This window comes from Panulirus ornatus, chromosome 62 (assembly GCF_036320965.1).
Source record: "Panulirus ornatus isolate Po-2019 chromosome 62, ASM3632096v1, whole genome shotgun sequence".
Lineage (NCBI taxonomy): Eukaryota > Metazoa > Arthropoda > Malacostraca > Decapoda > Palinuridae > Panulirus > Panulirus ornatus.
Window position 1 is genome coordinate 14,481,469 of NC_092285.1, and position 18,902 is coordinate 14,500,370.

The 18,902-nt window shown below is 40.2% G+C and overlaps 1 protein-coding gene across 3 annotated transcripts in view; it reads right to left on the reverse strand.

Annotated features, from left to right (window-relative positions):
* HtrA2 (HTRA2-related serine protease) overlaps positions 1-18,902 on the reverse strand; it is a 28,106-nt gene that overhangs the window by 1,427 nt on the left and 7,777 nt on the right. For all 3 annotated transcript variants that reach the window (XM_071656223.1, XM_071656224.1, XM_071656225.1), the window contains 6 exons: positions 18,090-18,552; positions 14,089-14,212; positions 11,490-11,576; positions 10,171-10,365; positions 6,854-7,004; positions 564-744 (listed from right to left, as the gene is read on the reverse strand). In XM_071656223.1, coding sequence (XP_071512324.1) covers positions 564-744; positions 6,854-7,004; positions 10,171-10,365; positions 11,490-11,576; positions 14,089-14,212; positions 18,090-18,552 — 1,201 coding nt within the window. The remainder of the gene's footprint in view (positions 1-563; positions 745-6,853; positions 7,005-10,170; positions 10,366-11,489; positions 11,577-14,088; positions 14,213-18,089; positions 18,553-18,902) is intronic.

Consider the following 18,902-nt stretch of genomic DNA (forward strand, 5'->3'; position numbering starts at 1 on the left):
GGTGTCTGCATGAGTGTGGATGTAACCAAGATGAGAAGAAATGAGAGATAGGTAGTATGTTTAACAAAAGGACCCTGGATGTGCTGGCTTTGAATGAAACAAAACTCAAGGGTAAAAAGGAAGAATGATTTGGGAATGTCTTTAAAGTCACAGCTTGGTGTGAGGGCAAAAACTATTGAAGGAGTAGCACTGCTGCTGAAGATGGAGTTGTGGAAGAGTGTGAAAAACAAGTGTAAGGAAGCGAGCTCCAGGATGATGTAGATAAAAACGAAAGTGGACTGCAAGAGACTGGTGATGCTTGCTTAGCTTAGGAGGGCTTTGTCTACACAGAAAACTTTGTTACCTTGAATGTATGTATGTATGCCATTGCAAGTATGATCATGGGAATGCTTCTTTTTAATGTTTTGTCTAATCAAAACCTTGAGATGTGTTACAAGCTGAACTATTCTTAATTCACTCTCTGGCCCAAAATGTTTGAGGGTGGAATTTTCAATTATACATGTGGCAGTGAAATTCTTCAAAAACTGACTTCCACATCATTTGTACAAGACTACCATACTTACTGATAAGCTGGAGACCCGACAACAACTCTCCAGATAAATATTCCATGGGTAACATCTGAGGGAATATTTTGTGGGGCAGTACCTCGGGCTTGAAGTTCAAGTAGGATTGACTGTGTAAGAGTTAACATTGTCACACCAAGGTATCGCCTGCGATCAGTAGAGACAGAATCTGGATACTTGGCTGCAAAGAGAGGAATCGGTAACCAGTTACCACATTATACTACATCCCCATATTGTGATGATATATATGGGATTTGCACTTTTGTTTAAAAAACAATGAACCAATGTCTGTCCAGTCATCAACAAAATACCATTCCCTATTCAAGATTTAGAGTAATGAAACCCAGAAAACACTTCATGATGCTTTAGCTGTAAAAAATATCTTATGATTCAATTGCAGGTCAAAAATATATCAAATGCCCTTTAGACAGACCACTGTAAATTCTGAACACTATATTAGTAATGAAACTAGTACAGCTGCTGCTCTTAACATCAATCAGTCAGTTGTTTGACATCCACTCCCACCATATAAAAGCATGTTCAAAACAGTCTTCAACAACTTAGTTAAAGTCTATTCCACAGTCCTATGTACTTCCTACCCTTTCACATAGATTCCTTCATTTGAACATTCTGTCTTCTTTCTGAGCTCTCCTTATACAATACTTAGACCATGGTTGCTCATTTGTTTATGGATGGGGTTGTGAGGGAGGTAAATGCAAGAATCTTGGAGGGAGGGGTGACTTTGCAGTCTGTGGATGGAAAGGCCTTAGAAGTGAGTCACTTGTTTGCAGATGATAAAGCAGTGGTAGGAGATTTGAGTGAGAAAATACAGAAGCTGGTTACTGAGCTTGGAAGTGTGTGAAAAAGAAGGTTGAGAGTGAATGTGAATAAAGCAAAGGTATTAGGTTAAGCAGGGTTGAGGGAAAGGTTAGTTGGGGTGAGTTTGAATGGAGTAAAAGTCAAGTGTTTTAGATATCTGGCAGTAGACAAGGCAACGAACGGAATCATGGAAAAGGAAGTGAGTCATGGGGTGGAGGAGGGGGCAAAGGTTCTGGGAGCGCTGCAGAATATGTGGAGAGAACATTATCTGGGAGGGCAAAAATGGTTATGTTTGAAGGAATAGTAGTCCAAGAATATCTTATGGACATGTGGCATGGGTTATAGATAAGGCTGTGCTGAGGATGATGGACATATTGGCAATGAAATGTTTTAGGACAACATGTGGTGTGACATGGATTGATCGAGTAAGGAATGAAAGGGTAAGAGTAGTGGGGTAATAAAAAAAAAAAAAGTGAGGTTGAGAGAGCAGAAGAGGTTGTGCTCAGATGGCTTGGACATATGGAGAGGGTGAGTAAGGAAAGGCTGGCAAAGAAGATATATGTGTCAGAAGTGGAGGGAACAAAAAGAATGGAGAAATCAAACTGAACATGCAGGAGGGTGAAAGGTGTGCATGGAATAGAGTGAATTGGAACAATGTGGTATACTGGGGTCAATGTGCCACCAATGGACTGAACCAGGGAACATGAAGCATCCAGGATAAACCATGGAAAGGTTCGTGGGGCTTTGGTGTGGAAAGGGAGCTGTGATTTTGGTGCATCACACAAGACAGCTAGAGAATGGATGTGAGTGTAAGCAGCCTTTCTTCGTACGTTCCTGGAGCTACCTCACTAACGCAGGAAATGGCGATCGAGTGTGAAAATATTCTTTCTCTTCTTGGAATAAGTGGAAGGAGAAAACATCATCTCAGATAGCAAATATGGGTATGTTTGAAAGAATAGTAGTTCCAACAATATTATATGGCTGCGAGGTATGTACGGAGGAGGGTGGATGTGTTGGAAATGCAATGTTTGAGGACAATGTGTCGTGTAAGGTGGTTTGATCAAGTAAGTAATGAAGGGGCAAAAGACGTGTGGTAATAAAAAGAGCGTGGTTGAGAGAGTTGAAGAGGGAGCGTTAAAATGGTTTGGACATATAGAGAGAATAAGTGAGGAAAGGTTGACAAAGAGGATATATGTGTCAGATTTGGAGGGAACAAGGAGAAGCAGGGGAACAAATTGGAGGGGGAAGGATGGAATGAAAAAGATTGTGAGTGATGAAGGCCTGAACATGCAGGAGGGTGAGAGGTGTGAAAGGAACAGAGTGAATTGGAATGATGTGGTATTCCAGGGTAGACATACAGTCAATGGACTGATCCAGGGCATGTGAAACGTTTGGGGTAAACCATGGAAAGGTCTGTGGGGCCTGTAGGTGGACAGGGAGCTGTGGTTTTGGTGCATTACACATGACAGCTAGAGACTGAGTGTTAATGAATGTGGCCTTTTTTGCTTGTTTTCCTGGTGTTACCTCACTGAAGCAGGGGGTAATGATGCTGTTTTCTGTGGGGTGGGGTAGCACCAGGTATGGATGTGTATATATGTATATGTCTGTGTAAGTGTATGTATATGGGCATGTGTTGATTTTTATTCATTCTATTATATTCATTATACTTAATAGCTGTTTCCTGCATCAGCAAGGTAGTGCCTGGAAACAGACGAATAATGGCCCATCCACTCATATACATATATATGCACATAAACGTCCATTTCCGCACATATATAAACATATACATATCAACATATACATACATATACATATCAACACATTATCATTATTAAACTTAATCACTGTTATCCCCATCAGCGAGGTAGTGCCAGGAAACAGATGAAGAATGGCCCATCCACTCATATACATATATATATATATATATATATTTTTTTTTCTTTTTCTTTTTGCTTTGTCGCTGTCTCCCGCGTTTGCGAGGTAGCGCAAGGAAACAGACGAAAGAAATGGCCCAACCCACCCCCATACACATGCCTTGATTTAATCCACTGACAGCACGTCAATCCCGGTATACCACATCGCTCCAATTCATTCTATTCTTTGCCCTCCTTTCACCCTCCTGCATGTTCAGGCCCCGATCACACAAAATCTTTTTCACTCCATCTTTCCACCTCCAATTTGGTCTCCCTCTTCTCCTCGTTCCCTCCACCACCGACACATATATCCTCTTGGTCAATCTTTCCTCACTCATTCTCTCCATGTGACCAAACCATTTCAAAACACCCTCTTCTGCTCTCTCAACCACGCTCTTTTTATTTCCACACATCTCTCTTACCCTTACGTTACTTACTCGATCAAACCACCTCACACCACACATTGTCCTCAAACATCTCATTTCCAGCACATCCATCCTCCTGCGCACAACTCTATCCATAGTCCACGCCTCGCAACCATACAACATTGTTGGAACCACTATTCCTTCAAACATACCCATTTTTGCTTTCCGAGATAATGTTCTCGACTTCCACACATTCTTCAAGGCTCCCAGAATTTTCGCCCCCTCCCCCACCCTATGATCCACTTCCGCTTCCATGGTTCCATCCGCTGCCAGATCCACTCCCAGATATCTAAAACACTTCACTTCCTCCAGTTTTTCTCCATTCAAACTCACCTCCCAATTGACTTGACCCTCAACCCTACTGTACCTTATAACCTTGCTCTTATTCAAATTTACTCTTAACTTTCTTCTTTCACACACTTTATCAAACTCAGTCACCAGCTTCTGCAGTTTCTCACATGAATCAGCCACCAGCGCTGTATCATCAGCGAACAACAACTGACTCACTTCCCAAGCTCTCTCATCCCCAACAGGGATGAGAGAGCTTGGGAAGTGAGTCAATTGTTGTTCGCTGATGATACAGCGCTGGTGGCTGATTCATGTGAGAAACTGCAGAAGCTGGTGACTGAGTTTGGTAAAGTGTGTGGAAGAAGAAAGTTGAGAGTAAATGTGAATAAGAGCAAGGTTATTAGGTACAGTAGGGGTGAGGGTCAAGTCAATTGGGAGGTGAGTTTGAATGGAGAAAAACTGGAGGAAGTGAAGTGTTTTAGATATCTGGGAGTGGATCTGTCAGCGGATGGAACCATGGAAGCGGAAGTGGATCATAGGGTGGGGGAGGGGGCGAAAATTTTGGGAGCCTTGAAAAATGTGTGGAAGTCGAGAACATTATCTCGGAAAGCAAAAATGGGTATGTTTGAGGGAATAGTGGTTCCAACAATGCTGTATGGTTGCGAGGCGTGGGCTATGGATAGAGATGTGCGCAGGAGGATGGATGTGCTGGAAATGAGATGTTTGAGGACAATGTGTGGTGTGAGGTGGTTTGATCGAGTAAGTAACGTAAGGGTAAGAGAGATGTGTGGAAATAAAAAGAGCGTGGTCGAGAGAGCAGAAGAGGGTGTTTTGAAATGGTTTGGGCACATGGAGAGAATGAGTGAGGAGAGATTGACCAAGAGGATATATGTGTCGGAGGTGGAGGGAACGAGGAGAAGAGGGAGACCAAATTGGAGGTGGAAGGATGGAGTGAAAAAGATTTTGTGTGATCGGGGCCTGAACATGCAGGAGGGTGAAAGGAGGGCAAGAAATAGAGTGAATTGGAGTCATGTGGTATACAGGGGTTGACGTGCTGTCAGTGGATTGAAGCAAGGCATGTGAAGCGTCTGGGGTAAACCATGGAAAGCTGTGTAGGTATGTATATTTGCGTGTCTGGACGTGTGTATGTACATGTGTATGGGGGGGGGGGGTTGGGCCATTTCTTTCGTCTGTTTCCTTGCGCTACCTCGCAAACGCGGGAGACAGCGACAAAGTATAAAAAAAAAAAAAAAAAAAAAATATATATATATATATATATACATAAACAGCCATACATGCACATATACATACGTATACATATCAACATATACATACATATACACAGACATATACATATATACACATGTACATATTCATACTTGCTTGCCTTCATCCATTCCTGTAGTTAACCTGCCACACAGGAAATAGCATCTCTACCCCCCAATTCAGCGAGGTAGTGCCAGGAAAACAGACAAAAAAGGCCACATTCGTTCACACTCAGTCTCTGGCTATCACTTGTAATGCACTGAAACCACAATTCCCTATCCACATTCAGACCCCACAGACCTTTCCATGGTTTACCCCAGATGCTTCACATGCCCTGGCTCAGTCCATTGACAGCCCGTCGACCCTGGTATACCACATCATTCCAATTCACTCTATTCTTTGCATGCCTCTCACCCTCCTGTATGTTCAGGCCCCAATCGCTCAAAAATTTTTTCACTCCATTCTTTCACCTCTAATTTGGTCTCTTGCTTCTCCTTGTTCCCTTCACCTCTGACACATATATCCTCTTTGTCAATCTTTTCTCACTCATTCTCTTCATATGTCCAAACCATTTCAACACACCATCTTCTGTTCTCTAAACCACACTATTTTTATTACCACATATCTCTTTTACCCTTTCATTATTTACTCGATCAAACCAACTCATACCACATATCATCTTCAAACATTTCATTTCCAACACTTCCACCCTCCTCCATACAACCCTATCTATAGCACATGCCTTGCAATAATATAACATTGTTGGAACTACTATTCCTTCAAACATACCCATTTTTGCTCTCCAAGATAAAATTCTCTCCTTCCACACATTCTTCATCATTCCCAGAACCTTCACCCCTCCCCAACCTGTGATTCACTTCCACTTCCATGGTTCCTTCTGCTGCTAAGTCCACTCCCAGATATCTAAAACACTTCACTTCCTCCAATTTTTCTCTATTCAAACTTACATCCTAATTAACTTGTCCATTGATTGCACACCACCCTCCTCCATACAACCCTATCTATAGTCCATGCCTCGCAACCATATAACAATGTTAGAACTATTATTCCTTCAAACAGATCCATTTTTGCTCTCCAAGATAACATTCTCTCCTTCCACACATTCTTCATTGCTCCCAGAAGCTTCACCTCCTCACCCACCCTGTGACTCACTTCCATGGTTCTATTCACTACCAAGTCCACTCCCGGATATCTAAAACACTTCACTTCCTCCAAACTTTCTCCATTCAAACTTACATCCCAATTAACTTGTCGCTAAACCCTGCTGAACCTAATATCCTTGCTCTTATTCACATACTTGATGTCATTTCCCACATTGGAAAGGTGGTGCCAGGAACACAAAGGAAAATGCCACATTCATTCACATCTATTCTGTAGCTGTCATATGTAATGCACAGCCTGCTATCCACATCTAGGCCCCACATATCTTTCCATGGTTTCCTCAGGCTGGTCCATATGCCCTGGTTCATTCTACAGATAGCAGGCTGCTCCCTGTATATGTGTGTGCTTGTGTGTGTGTGAATTCACTCAAGAGCATTAAAACATTAAACATACTTACCAAGCTCAACTTTTTTCTTTTCTGCCCTCTTTATAAAATCAATGGCATAGTCACTTGGAATAGCAAAAGAAATGCCAGATGTTACTGTCATAGAGTTGATGCCAATAACTTCACCCTCCATGTTGATGAGTGGTCCGCCTGAGTTACCAAACTACATTAAAAAAAGAAAAAAATCAACTATATATTTTTTTCATATTATTATACATGATCTCCATTTCCTATGTCAGCAAGGTAGCACCAGGAAACAGACGAAGGAAGGCATCCACTCATGTATACACAACCAGGAAACAGACGAAGAAAGACCCATCCACTCATATACACATACATATACATACACAGCCATACATATACATAATACATATCAACCGATACATACGCATACACAGCCATATACATATACATACACAAGTACATATTCATACTCACTTGCCTTCATCCATTCCCGGTGCTACCCCCATCTCACGGGAAATAGCGTCACCAACCCCTGCGTCAGTGAGGTACCACCAAGACAACAGACAAAAAGGCCACATTCGTTCACACTCAGTCTCTAGCTGTCATGTGTAATGCACTAAAACCACAGCACCCTATCAACATCCAGGCCCCACAGACCTTTCTATGGTTCACCCCAGATGTTTCACATGCCCTGGTTCAGTCCACTGACTGCATGTCAACCCTGGTGCACCACGTCATTCTAATTCACTCTATTCCTTGCACACCTCTTACTCTTCTGCATGTTCAGTCCCTGATCACTCAAAATCTTTTTCACTCCATCCTTCCACCTCCAATTTGGTCTCCCGCTTCTTGTTCCCCCAACTCTGACACATATATCCTCTTTGTCAACCTTTCCTCACTCATTCTCTCCATATGTCCAAACCATTTCAACACAACCTTTTCTACTCTCTGAACCATACTCTTCTTATCACCATGCATCTCTTTTACCCTTATATTACTTACTCGATCACACCATGTCACACCATATAGTGTCCTCACACATTTCATTTCCAACACATCTACCCTCCTCTGTACAATGCTATCTATAGCACATGCCTCGCAACCATATGATATTGCTGGAACTACTATTCCTTCAAACATACCCAATTTTGCTCTCTGTGATAACGCTCTCTCTTTCCACACATTCTTCATCGCTTCCAGAACCTTCACTTCCTCCCCCACCCTATGCCTTTGTACAATGGCACTATAAATGCATTCTGCCAAATTCTCAGGCACTTCACCATGATCCATACATACAATTAATATCCTTACCAATCAGGCACTTTACCATGATCCATACATACAAAGAATATCCTCACCAACCTATTAACAACAGAGTCACCCCTTTCTTAATAAATTCAACTGCAATACCAACCTAACCTGCCACTTTGCTGGATTTCATCTTATGCAAGGCTTTCACCACCTCTTCTCTCTTCACCAAACCACTCTCCTGGACTCACTTCGCACACCACCCCAACCAAAACAACCTACATCTGCCACTCTATCATCAAACACATTCAACAAACCTTTAAAATACTCACTCTATCTCCTCCTCACTTCATCACTCACTTCTCCCCATTGCCCCCTTCACTGATGCTCCCACCTGTTCTCTCATCTTACATTATTTAGCTCCTTCCAAAGCATCTTTTTATGCTCCCTAAAGTTTAATGGTACTCTCTCGCCCCTACTCTCATTCACCTTCTTTTTCAACCCTTGCACCTCTCAACCTCCGGCTACTTTCTCTAATACATTTCCCAGTCACTTGCACACCTTCCTTGCAAGCATCGTCCAAACGTCTCTCTTTCGCTAACAACTTTACTTCTTCATCCCACCACTCACTACCTTTTCTAATCTGCCGACCTCCCACCTTTCTCATGCCACATGCATCTCTTGCACATGCCATCACTGTTTCCCTGAATACATCCCATTCCTCACCCACTCCCTTCATGTCATTTGCTCTCACCTTTTGCCTTTCTACACTCAATCTCTCCTGGTACTTCCTCACACTAAGTCTCCTTTCCAAGCTCACTCACTCTCATCACAAATGAAGAAATGTTCTCATTTGTTCACATCCATTCTCTACCTCTCTCACGTAATGACTAGTGCACTGAAACCAAAGCCTCCTATTCACGACAAAGCACCCATACACCTTTCCGTGCATTTCCCTGGCTTCTTCACATGCCCTGATTCAGTCCATTGATAGTACATCAACACCTGTATACCAAATCCAATTCACTAACCCATGCAAGCCTTTCACCTCCCTACATGTTCAGACTCCAAGCACTCAGATTTTTCTCTTTGCATCCTTCCATCTCCAATTTGGTTTCCCCCTTCACAGTCCCCTCCACTTTTGACATATATCCTCTCTGTCAACCTCTTCTCACTCACTCTCTCCATATGTCCAAACCATTACAGCACACACACTTCAGCTCTGTCAACTATATTCATCTTATTACGATATCTCCCTCTCACCCTATCATTACTTAATCAATCCTCCTCACATCACATTTTGTCCTTAAACATTTCCTTTCCTACAACTCATGCTTTGCATCCATATAACTTTCATGGAACTACTAAAGCTTCAAACATATCCATTTCACCTCAAGAGACTGCAAACTCCTTACATTCCCCAGTGCTCCCACAACCTATGTCCCCTCATCCACCCCATGACTCACCTCCGCTTCAATGGTTCCATTCACTTCCATGTCCACTACCATGTATCTAAAACATCCCATTTCCTCCAAGTTTTCTCTTTTCAAACTCACACACTAACTAACCTGTCTCTCTGCACTGCTAAACCTAATAACCTTTTTTTTTTATTCACGTTTACTATTTAACATCCTCCTTTCACACTCTCACCAACATTCAGATACCAACTCTTGCATTTTCCTATAGAGAAAATGAACTTTCCCATCCATATACTCTTTAAATGCACCTAATAGTTTAGCCCTGTATTCCCCCTTATGATTCACTGCAGCCCCCATGGTTCCATCTGCCGCCATGTCCATTCCCAGAATCCTACAGCACTCCATTTCCTCCATGTCCTCCCCATTTAAACTTTCAATCACATCATCCTGTATAAACCCCTGCTACACTTTATTACATTAATTTCATTCTGGAGACTGCCATCTAAGTTATGTCATCTACAAACAGCAACAGACTCAGATTCTATGACTTTCCCATTCTTCACATACTATCCACTCATCCCTTGCTCCAATATCATTGGGTCACAAAGCTAACTAATACACCAGGAAAGCTCAAAACCTGTGTGTGTCAACATCGAAAGCAGTATATGAATGAATCATTAAGAGAGACAAACTACTCACAGTAATGGTTGCATCAGTCTGTATGTACTGTATATCTTTTCCTCTTAAGCCAAGTTCTTTACTGGCACGACCAACAGAAGATACTACTCCTGCAGTAATAGTATTAGATAGTGAAAGAGGTGATCCCAAAGCTGCAACAAATTCTCCAGGTCTCAGGTCACCAGACTTTCCAAGGGTTACTGGGCTAAGACTTTCCTGTATATAAAAAAAGAAAATTGATTAGAAAAACGAGTTTATATTTTTCCTCTAACATATACAAATCAAGGAACTTTCTTAACCAAATATTTCTATCCCACTATTTCTAACTCTGCACATTAGTTTGATAAAATTCATACAGTTACTTGGTGACACACAAATCCTCAATTAAAGGTGAATAAGTCAGAAACCAAAACCTTTAAGACTAGTATAAGCACTTCTTAAGTTTGCACCACATGCACCCCTCTGACCTGACTTATAAGACTTAAGTCTCCATTCACACCATACATTATGCTTTCCCTGTCATCTTCTGAGATACTTTTACCTCTAAACAATTCACTCACATCAGTTCATTTCTTTTACACTCCATCTCTTCTCCCTGTACTTTGAAGAACACTATCACAGATGTTTATCAGTCTATCATCTGCTACAAGGCCATACTTTTACTGAAGGGCTTCTGTTTCTGTCTTCCTAATGGCTACTTTACATTGCATACCTCCCTACATTCCTAGTTCTTGCTATGTAATGCAATCTATCAATCTTTACTACTCCTGTCTTTAACCTATCTGGAGCCTACATTGGGTCAACAACTTGTTACAAACTTCTTGTACACTCAACACTTGAAGTTTACTGATTCACCAGAACTCTCAGAGCATCTCCATTTTTCTTTCCTCCCTTCACACTTTACCTTTTCCCCCCTGTTCTTTTAACTAAACTATCACAGATCTTCATCAATCCATCATTCGCTACATGGCCATACTTTTACTGAAAGACTTCTGTTTATGTCTTCCTGATGGCTAATTCATATCACATACCTCCCAAAATTCAATATTCAACCTACCTACATTCCTAGTTCTTACTAAATAATACAATCTATTCACCTATACTGCTCCTATCTGTAAGGTATCTGAAGCCTGAGTTGGGTCAAGCACTCATTACATAAACTTCATTCATGGCTCACATGATGAACTGGCCCTGGCAAAAAATCAATCTCAAAAGCAATCTTATTCTTTGGTAAATTTTTCCTGGAAAAGCTGCCAAGCTAAAAGAATTTTTCTTAATATTTGAAAGATAAGTTACAAATGTTAAAGTAGAGAAATGAAAATGCTACATCTAATACTCACACATTTGATTCTGATGAGAGCTAAATCTGAGAGAGCATCAATGTCCTCTACAACACCTTCATATTCTGAGCCATTTTGTAACCTCACCTGTAAGATTAAGATATGAAATTATTCCATTTCTTTCAGGAGAAGTGTCCCATGCACAATGAGAAATCTCTTGGATATTTAACAGATAAAGACATTCTACCACCCCTCTCTAATTCATGGGGTATTGCCAAATTAACTTACCTATTGCAAATTCAGATAAAACCCACCTTCAACCATTCAAGAGTTTGACATCATTGAACCACTAACTCCAGGGCAATGATCCACTTAGCAACTTAGAATTCATGGACTGTGTGCATTAACCCAAAAGCAGTCATTATAAGTAAAGAGACATCTATTTTGAAAAGGGAAAAGGCAGGATGCATAACAGAAAAACTGCTTACAGGACACAACTCAGAGGGAATGGTTTTCATACCTACATGAAGGAGGAGAGTCTTAAAAAAAAAAAGGTATAAATACATCTAAAAGCAGAGACAAATACCCTCTCAAGGTAATCCCAAGACACAACAGAAACCAACATTTCTAAAGAAAGAATAGCTATACAGGGTAGATCCACAGTGTGAACTAAGAAACAGTCTGAGGAGGGCATCGCTGACCATGATGCATTTACAGGGTTGAGTCTGAATAGATTCAAATCCTGGCTGCTGCAACTAGTGCACAGCCAGTCTAGTCATCAATTCTACCTAGGGGCTAGTCAATATACTGGGTACCTGGCCTAGGCTTGTGTATGAATATCCTTTTCTTTCTTCTTTCATGCCTGTTTGCTGTTTCCCATGTTAGTGAGGTAGCACCTGGATCAGATGAAGAAATGTCCTCATTCACTGATATTTACTCTCTAATTGTCATGTGTAAGACATCCAAAACTAGGCCCCACAGAACTTTCTGTTCATTGCCCCAGCTGCTTCATATACCTTAGTTCAGTCCACTGACAGCAAGTCACCTTGTATACCACATCACTCCAATTAACTCTATCCCACGTACATATTTCACCCTCCTGCATGTTCAGCCCTAAAGTGCTTAAAATCTAATGTGCTCCATCCTTACATCAACAATTTGGTCTCCCCTTTCTCCTTGTCCCCCCTAAATGTGATATATATATCCTTTCTGTCAACCTTTTCTCACTCATTCTCTCCACATGTCCAAACCATTTAATACACCCTCTTCAGCTCTCTGTCAACATCCTTCTTATTGACCCACCTCTCTTTTACCCTATCATCACTTATTTGATTAACAATCATCACACCACAAATTGTCCACAAACATTTCAGATCCAACACATTTATCGTTTTGAATACATTCTCATCTATGGCTTATGCTCTGCATCCACAAAACATCTTTGGCACTACTGTATTTTCAAACATACCCATCTTTGCCCTTCCAAACAGCTAACTCTCCACATGTTCCTAAATAATCCTTGGACTTTCTATCCCTCACATACTCTGTGACTCACCTCTGCCTCCATGGTTCCATTCACTGTCATGTCCACTCCTAGGTAACTAAAGCACTTCCCTTCCTCAAGTTTTCCTCAGTCAAATGAACACCCCAAATAACCTTTTCTTTGCATTGCTAACCTAATAACCTTGCTTTAATACGCATCTATTTTAAACTTTGTCTCACACATTCTCCCAAACTCAGACACCAACAAGCACTTTCATGAATGAATTCACTTTATCGTGGATACAGAAGTACCCATATATGTGTTTTGTCACTGATGTGTTTGTATAGTTGAGATCTGCGAGTATAAGCTGCTGGAGTGTGGGGTAAGGGTAAATTTTATATTTCCATTTGAATGTTGATGGTGAGTTACAGAGTAGTTCAGATGGGAAGCCTACTTTTGTTGTAAAAAAAAAAAAAAAAAAAAAAAAAAAAAAAAAAGACTGGGATTGTACAAGGATCATTGTTTCACTGTGCCAGTGTGAAGTGTTTTGTGGTTGCTAAGCAGCCTGTATTTGATCTTAGTGTTTTGCTTTGTGTGGTTTACAGCTCTGTTATATTTGCTTTTGACTGGGTGAATGACCAAGGAGGAAAGGCATAATTTAGTTGGAAGCAGATGAATTGACCACAGAGGATACTACAATATTCTCTTTCATCCAAACTTGTATAAAATCTGGTTCTGAGGGAATCTAGGTTGCTGCCTTTATGTCAATCCTTGTGGTTTGAAAAGTGAATGTCCAGTGATCATTGTATATGATCCCCACAATAGTTGGAGTTTTGCTGAGAGGGAATATGATTTCCCTTCATATTACTGTATACTGCCATTTTGCAGAACATGATTTCCCTTCATATTACTGTATATTGCCATTATGGAGAGCATGATTTACCTTCATATAACTGTATATATCATTAGTTCGAAGTAACAGTGACATCAATCAATGAAGATGACATTTCATTACTTTGCAAGAAAGAGAACAGCAAAAGAAAAAGGTATGCTCATTGCTACTTATCTATTTCATCTTTTCACCATCCTCACCTGTACAACATGACTATTTACTCACATATCAAACCTGGTTAACATTAAAAAGAAAAGTGCACATGTTTATCTTTACTCTCTTACCATTACAATGCTTGACCTTGGCCTGTTGGTAACAACATGAGCATTGGTAAGAATCAAACCATCTTCAGATACAATAAATCCAGACCCATTCGATACAGACTGATTTCGCTTCCCAGTATACCTCCTGCAATAAAAGTTATGTATATAATTTCATGAAGAGATACAAATGACAGAACATAACATATTCCCCTGAAACATTTTTCAATTAAGTTTTATTTCTATACCAGCAAAAGTACATGATTTTGCTTGAGATGAAATCAGCATCTAAATCTTTCCTAATTCTATATTCAACATTTCTCTATCAATGAAATATCTTCTTACAACAATTTACAAATACCTGAGATCCCTTAATAAACATACAAAGTTTCAAGTCCCTAGCTGTTATGGTTATGAACACACACACACACACACACACACACAGCTGAGTGGACCCAGAGAAGAGCTGTCCAATCTTGAGGGATATTCTCAAGATTCTGAAATGTCTGCAGTTCATAAAACCTCTTATGTACAAGGGGGGTTGGGGAATGTAAAGGGACCCCTAATTTAGTGGGACAGGGCCTGGAAATTTTGAAACAGAAGTGCCTAAAGGATTGAGTGAACCTGTAGACAGAATAAACTTTACGGTCCTGAGATAGAATAATCAGCAAAATTTATGGTCTGGTTGATGAAAAGTTTAGAAAAGTGCAAAGCATACAGAAGCACAGAGGTCAAGGAATCAAAAACTGACACAACTGACTATAAAGTGGGTGACACCTAAATTAGAAAGACAAGAAAACCAGGCGGATAATAATCATAGCTATCTGACTTTTTTGGACTACATGAAAAGCATGCACTAGATACAGAGGAAAGGGGCAAGAAAGAAAAAATGCTTATCAAAAGATTGCTGCAGGCTATAGAATTACCAGATGCAATTCCCATGATAAAAAAAAAGGTGGCAGCAGTTACACTCAAGACATAGGGGGACAACCAATCATGAATTTGGAGTCATCTAGCCAAGCAATACTTATGCAGGTCAAGCAACTTAAAAGCCAGTGGGGTATTCATAAAGCATAATAGATTGAAAGAAGAGAGGGAGGAAAGCAAATAATACAACATGATGGCAAAAATGAAGCAAAAGAGCAGACCGCACCCACCAGCACTGCACAGAGGTCAGGAATGCTAAGTTATGGTAATGTCTGACTAAAAATAATGAAAACAAATGATGATGGATTATTAGTTACAAGTGAGAGCTGGAATTCATTGTTCATAGATGAGAGGACACACATGACTTTGTTGGAGTTCTGAAAACAGAGCTTACTAGAGATAAAATCTCATATCTTCTGTCCATAAGGGTACATGATAGTAAGGCAGGAGAGAGAAGACAAAGGAGGAGAAGGATTAGCACTTCCAATAAGACATAATCTAAAGTTTCAGAAAACTGTAGTAGATGGCCCAGTTAGCCAATAAATCATGGGAAGGGTAACTGTAGGAAAGAAGTGCATTGTCATCTTCATATCAGATATTCTGCTAAGGCTTTATAATGATGCAGGTCAATTATACAATAAATAATAACAACAATATAACAATCAAGATTGCACAAAAAACAGTTAAACATGCATTTCTCAAAGATAATAGGAGAATGATAAAGGGGGATTCCAATCATAAAGTAACAGCCTGGTGGACATTGAATTCTCATGGAAACAGGGAATCATGAAGATTTTGTATAAAGGTGTGTAAAGGATAATTTCCTTTGTTGGATGTCAATGAACACACCAGATGAAAGGGACTAATAAACCATCATCACTAGACCTTATCTTCAAACATACTAACATGGTTATCAAAAACATCACATATGATACATCAACTGAAAATGTGATCATGTGATACTTTAGTTTAATTATGTAGTTAATGAGAAAGTTAAATGAACAGAGATTAACCAAGACTTAAAGACAATATGTAAACATGAAAACAATACAGAACAATTTTCTATGGGAGTAAAAGCTGGGAAATGGAATTCAGAAGCCAGGAACCTAGATAAACAGTGATGCTGTTTCCTGTGGGGTGGGGTAGCGCCAGGAATGGATGAAGGCAAGCAAGTATGAATGTGTACATGTGTATATATGTTTATGTCTATGTGGACGTATATGTATGTATACATGCATGTGCACGAAACCACGGAAGCGGAAGCGAGTCATAGGGTGGGGGAGGGGGAGAAAGTTCTGGGAGTGTTGGAAAATGTTTGGAAGGTGAGAACATTATCTCAGAAAGCAAAAATGGGTATGTTTGAAGGAAAAGTGGTTCCAACAATGTTATATGGTTGCATGGCATGGGCTATAGATTGGGTTGCGCAGAGGAGGGTGGATGTGTTGGAAATGAGATGTTTGAGGACAATATGTGGTGTGAGGTGGTTTGATCGAGTAAGTAATGAAAGGGTAAAAGAGATGTGTGCTAATAAAAAGAAAGTTGTTGAGAGAGCATAAGAGGGTGTATTGAAATGGTTTGGTCACATGGAGAGAATAAGTGGGGAAAGATCGACAAAGAGGATACACGTGTCAGAGGTGGAGGGAACGAGGAGAAGTGGGAGACCATATTGGAGGTGGAAAGATGGAGTGAAAAAGATTTTGAGCGATCAGGGCCTGAACATGCAGGAGGGTGAAAGGCATGCAAGGAATAGAGTTAACTGGAATGATGTGGTATACCAGGGTCGATGTGCTGTCAATGGATCAAACCAAAGCATGTGAAGTGTCTGGGGTAAACCATGTAAAGTTTTGTGGGGCCTGGATGTGGAAAGGGAGCTGTGGTTTTGGTGCATTATTACATGACAGTTAGAGACTGAGTGTGAACGAATGTGGCCTTTGTTCTATTTTCCTAGCGCTACCTCGCACACATGAGGGGGGAGGGGGTTGTTATTTCATGTGTGGTGAGGTGGCAATGGGAATGAATAAAGGCAGACAGCATGAATTATGTACATGTGTATATATGTATATGTCTGTGTGTGTATATATATGTATACGTTGAGATGTATAGGTATGTATATTTGCGTGTGTGGACATGTACGTATATACATGTGTATGTGGGTGGGTTGGGCCATTCTTTCGTCTGTTTCCTTGCGCTACCTCACTAACGTGGAAGACAGTGACAAAGCAAAATAAAATAAGACCTTAGTGGAAGGAGCCTTCTCAAAATGGGTTGGATCACCAATGATATGGCATAGAGTTTAGTCCTGGGGCCAATACTCTTTCTGATTTATGTAGAAGATTTGTGAGAAAAACTGAGCCTAAATATGTTTGTGACTAATGTCATAGTCATCAACTTAATAGCAGACCTATCTTAAAAGTAGATCTTACAGAAAATAATTAGAAACTGCATCAACTTAATGGGGGACATAAAAGTAGATCTGATGTATGGTTAATGAAATTCAACCACAGTAATGCAAAGTGATATGGATGGAACATAGTTAAAGCAGGTTTCAGTGTGATTTATCCAGCAAGATATAAATGAAACAGACTTGGGCATTTGACAATATAAATATATCTATCATGAGCCCCAACTTAGGAGAATTGTAGTGGAGACAGGTTGTCTAATGGAAATAAGGAAATATTCAGCAGCCTGTTCACATTGCATATTAAGACCAAAAGAATATAAGCTCCTAAAATATGGCTGCTGCACTTAAAGAAGCACATCACAGGTAGTGCCAGGTAGTGCCAGACTTAGGAAAGCAAAGTTACAATGTAAGGATAATGCTATAAGGTTGTCCATCAAGGAAAAGAGAAGAGTAAGGGGTGGTTTTTAAATATGTTTGATGATGTCAACACAGAAAGGACCTTTAAAAGAATCTAAGATTGAAAAATATGAGGCCATAACATAAGGTTACAGGAAACTTGATGAAAAAGTTGTAAAGAAGTACTTTTTAAAGTATATGAGTGATGGTAGAAAGGAATAACTGAAGTTGAAATTATAAATTGACAGCTTACAAAATCTTAAAAACTTCCATGACAAGAGAAAAGTTTCTTTATTCTTACCTTCTACTGTCCTTAATGTCAATATAAACAACTTTATCTGATACTTTTTCTACAGCATCTGCAATAAAGTTGAAAATGAGTTTCTTGCTTGTATCTGGAGGTGCACTATCAACATTCTTGTTACAATTCAATGGTTTGTTCTCTAAAAGAGGGCTAGCAGCATGCAGAGATGGATATGCCTTCTGTAACAGCTTATTATTTGCAGTTACCTCATTATAGATTGTTTTCGTGGTAACTCCAATAAAAATTCCTGCTCCCAAACCAAAAGCAGTATATATGAATGATTTCTTATTCTTGTATTCATCTCTCTCAGTATAGTTACTCTGAGATGATGATTCTACACTAGGGCCAGTCTTGGACAGAGTACGGCAGAAATCACAAGAGGATGAAAACTGGTGACAGGAAGCTAGCTTGCCAGCTAACCATCTTCTCTCCTGAAGCCAAACAGCTCCAAATCGTAAGCCTACAAAAATGTAAAAACCAATGTTATGCTCGTGCTGCAGTAGCTGCAGTAAAGTAGAAAATTACAGTAATAATCAATATCCTAAAAATTCTAATCTATCAATCTATATCACTGATGACCTTTCCCTCTGAGAACTTCCATCAAGTGGGTGGCCACAACAAAAGAGCCTCCACTTGTCCCTGTCCTTACATGCCTCCCTTCCATTCTATTTTTCCATGTCACTGGCAGTCTCCCTCTCACACCAACCCTTTAATTGCACTATCATGCACCCTCCTCGCAAACTCCCAATCTTACATTCTTTCTAAATGTCCATACCACATCAAAGTATTAAGTTTTACCCACTTTACCAC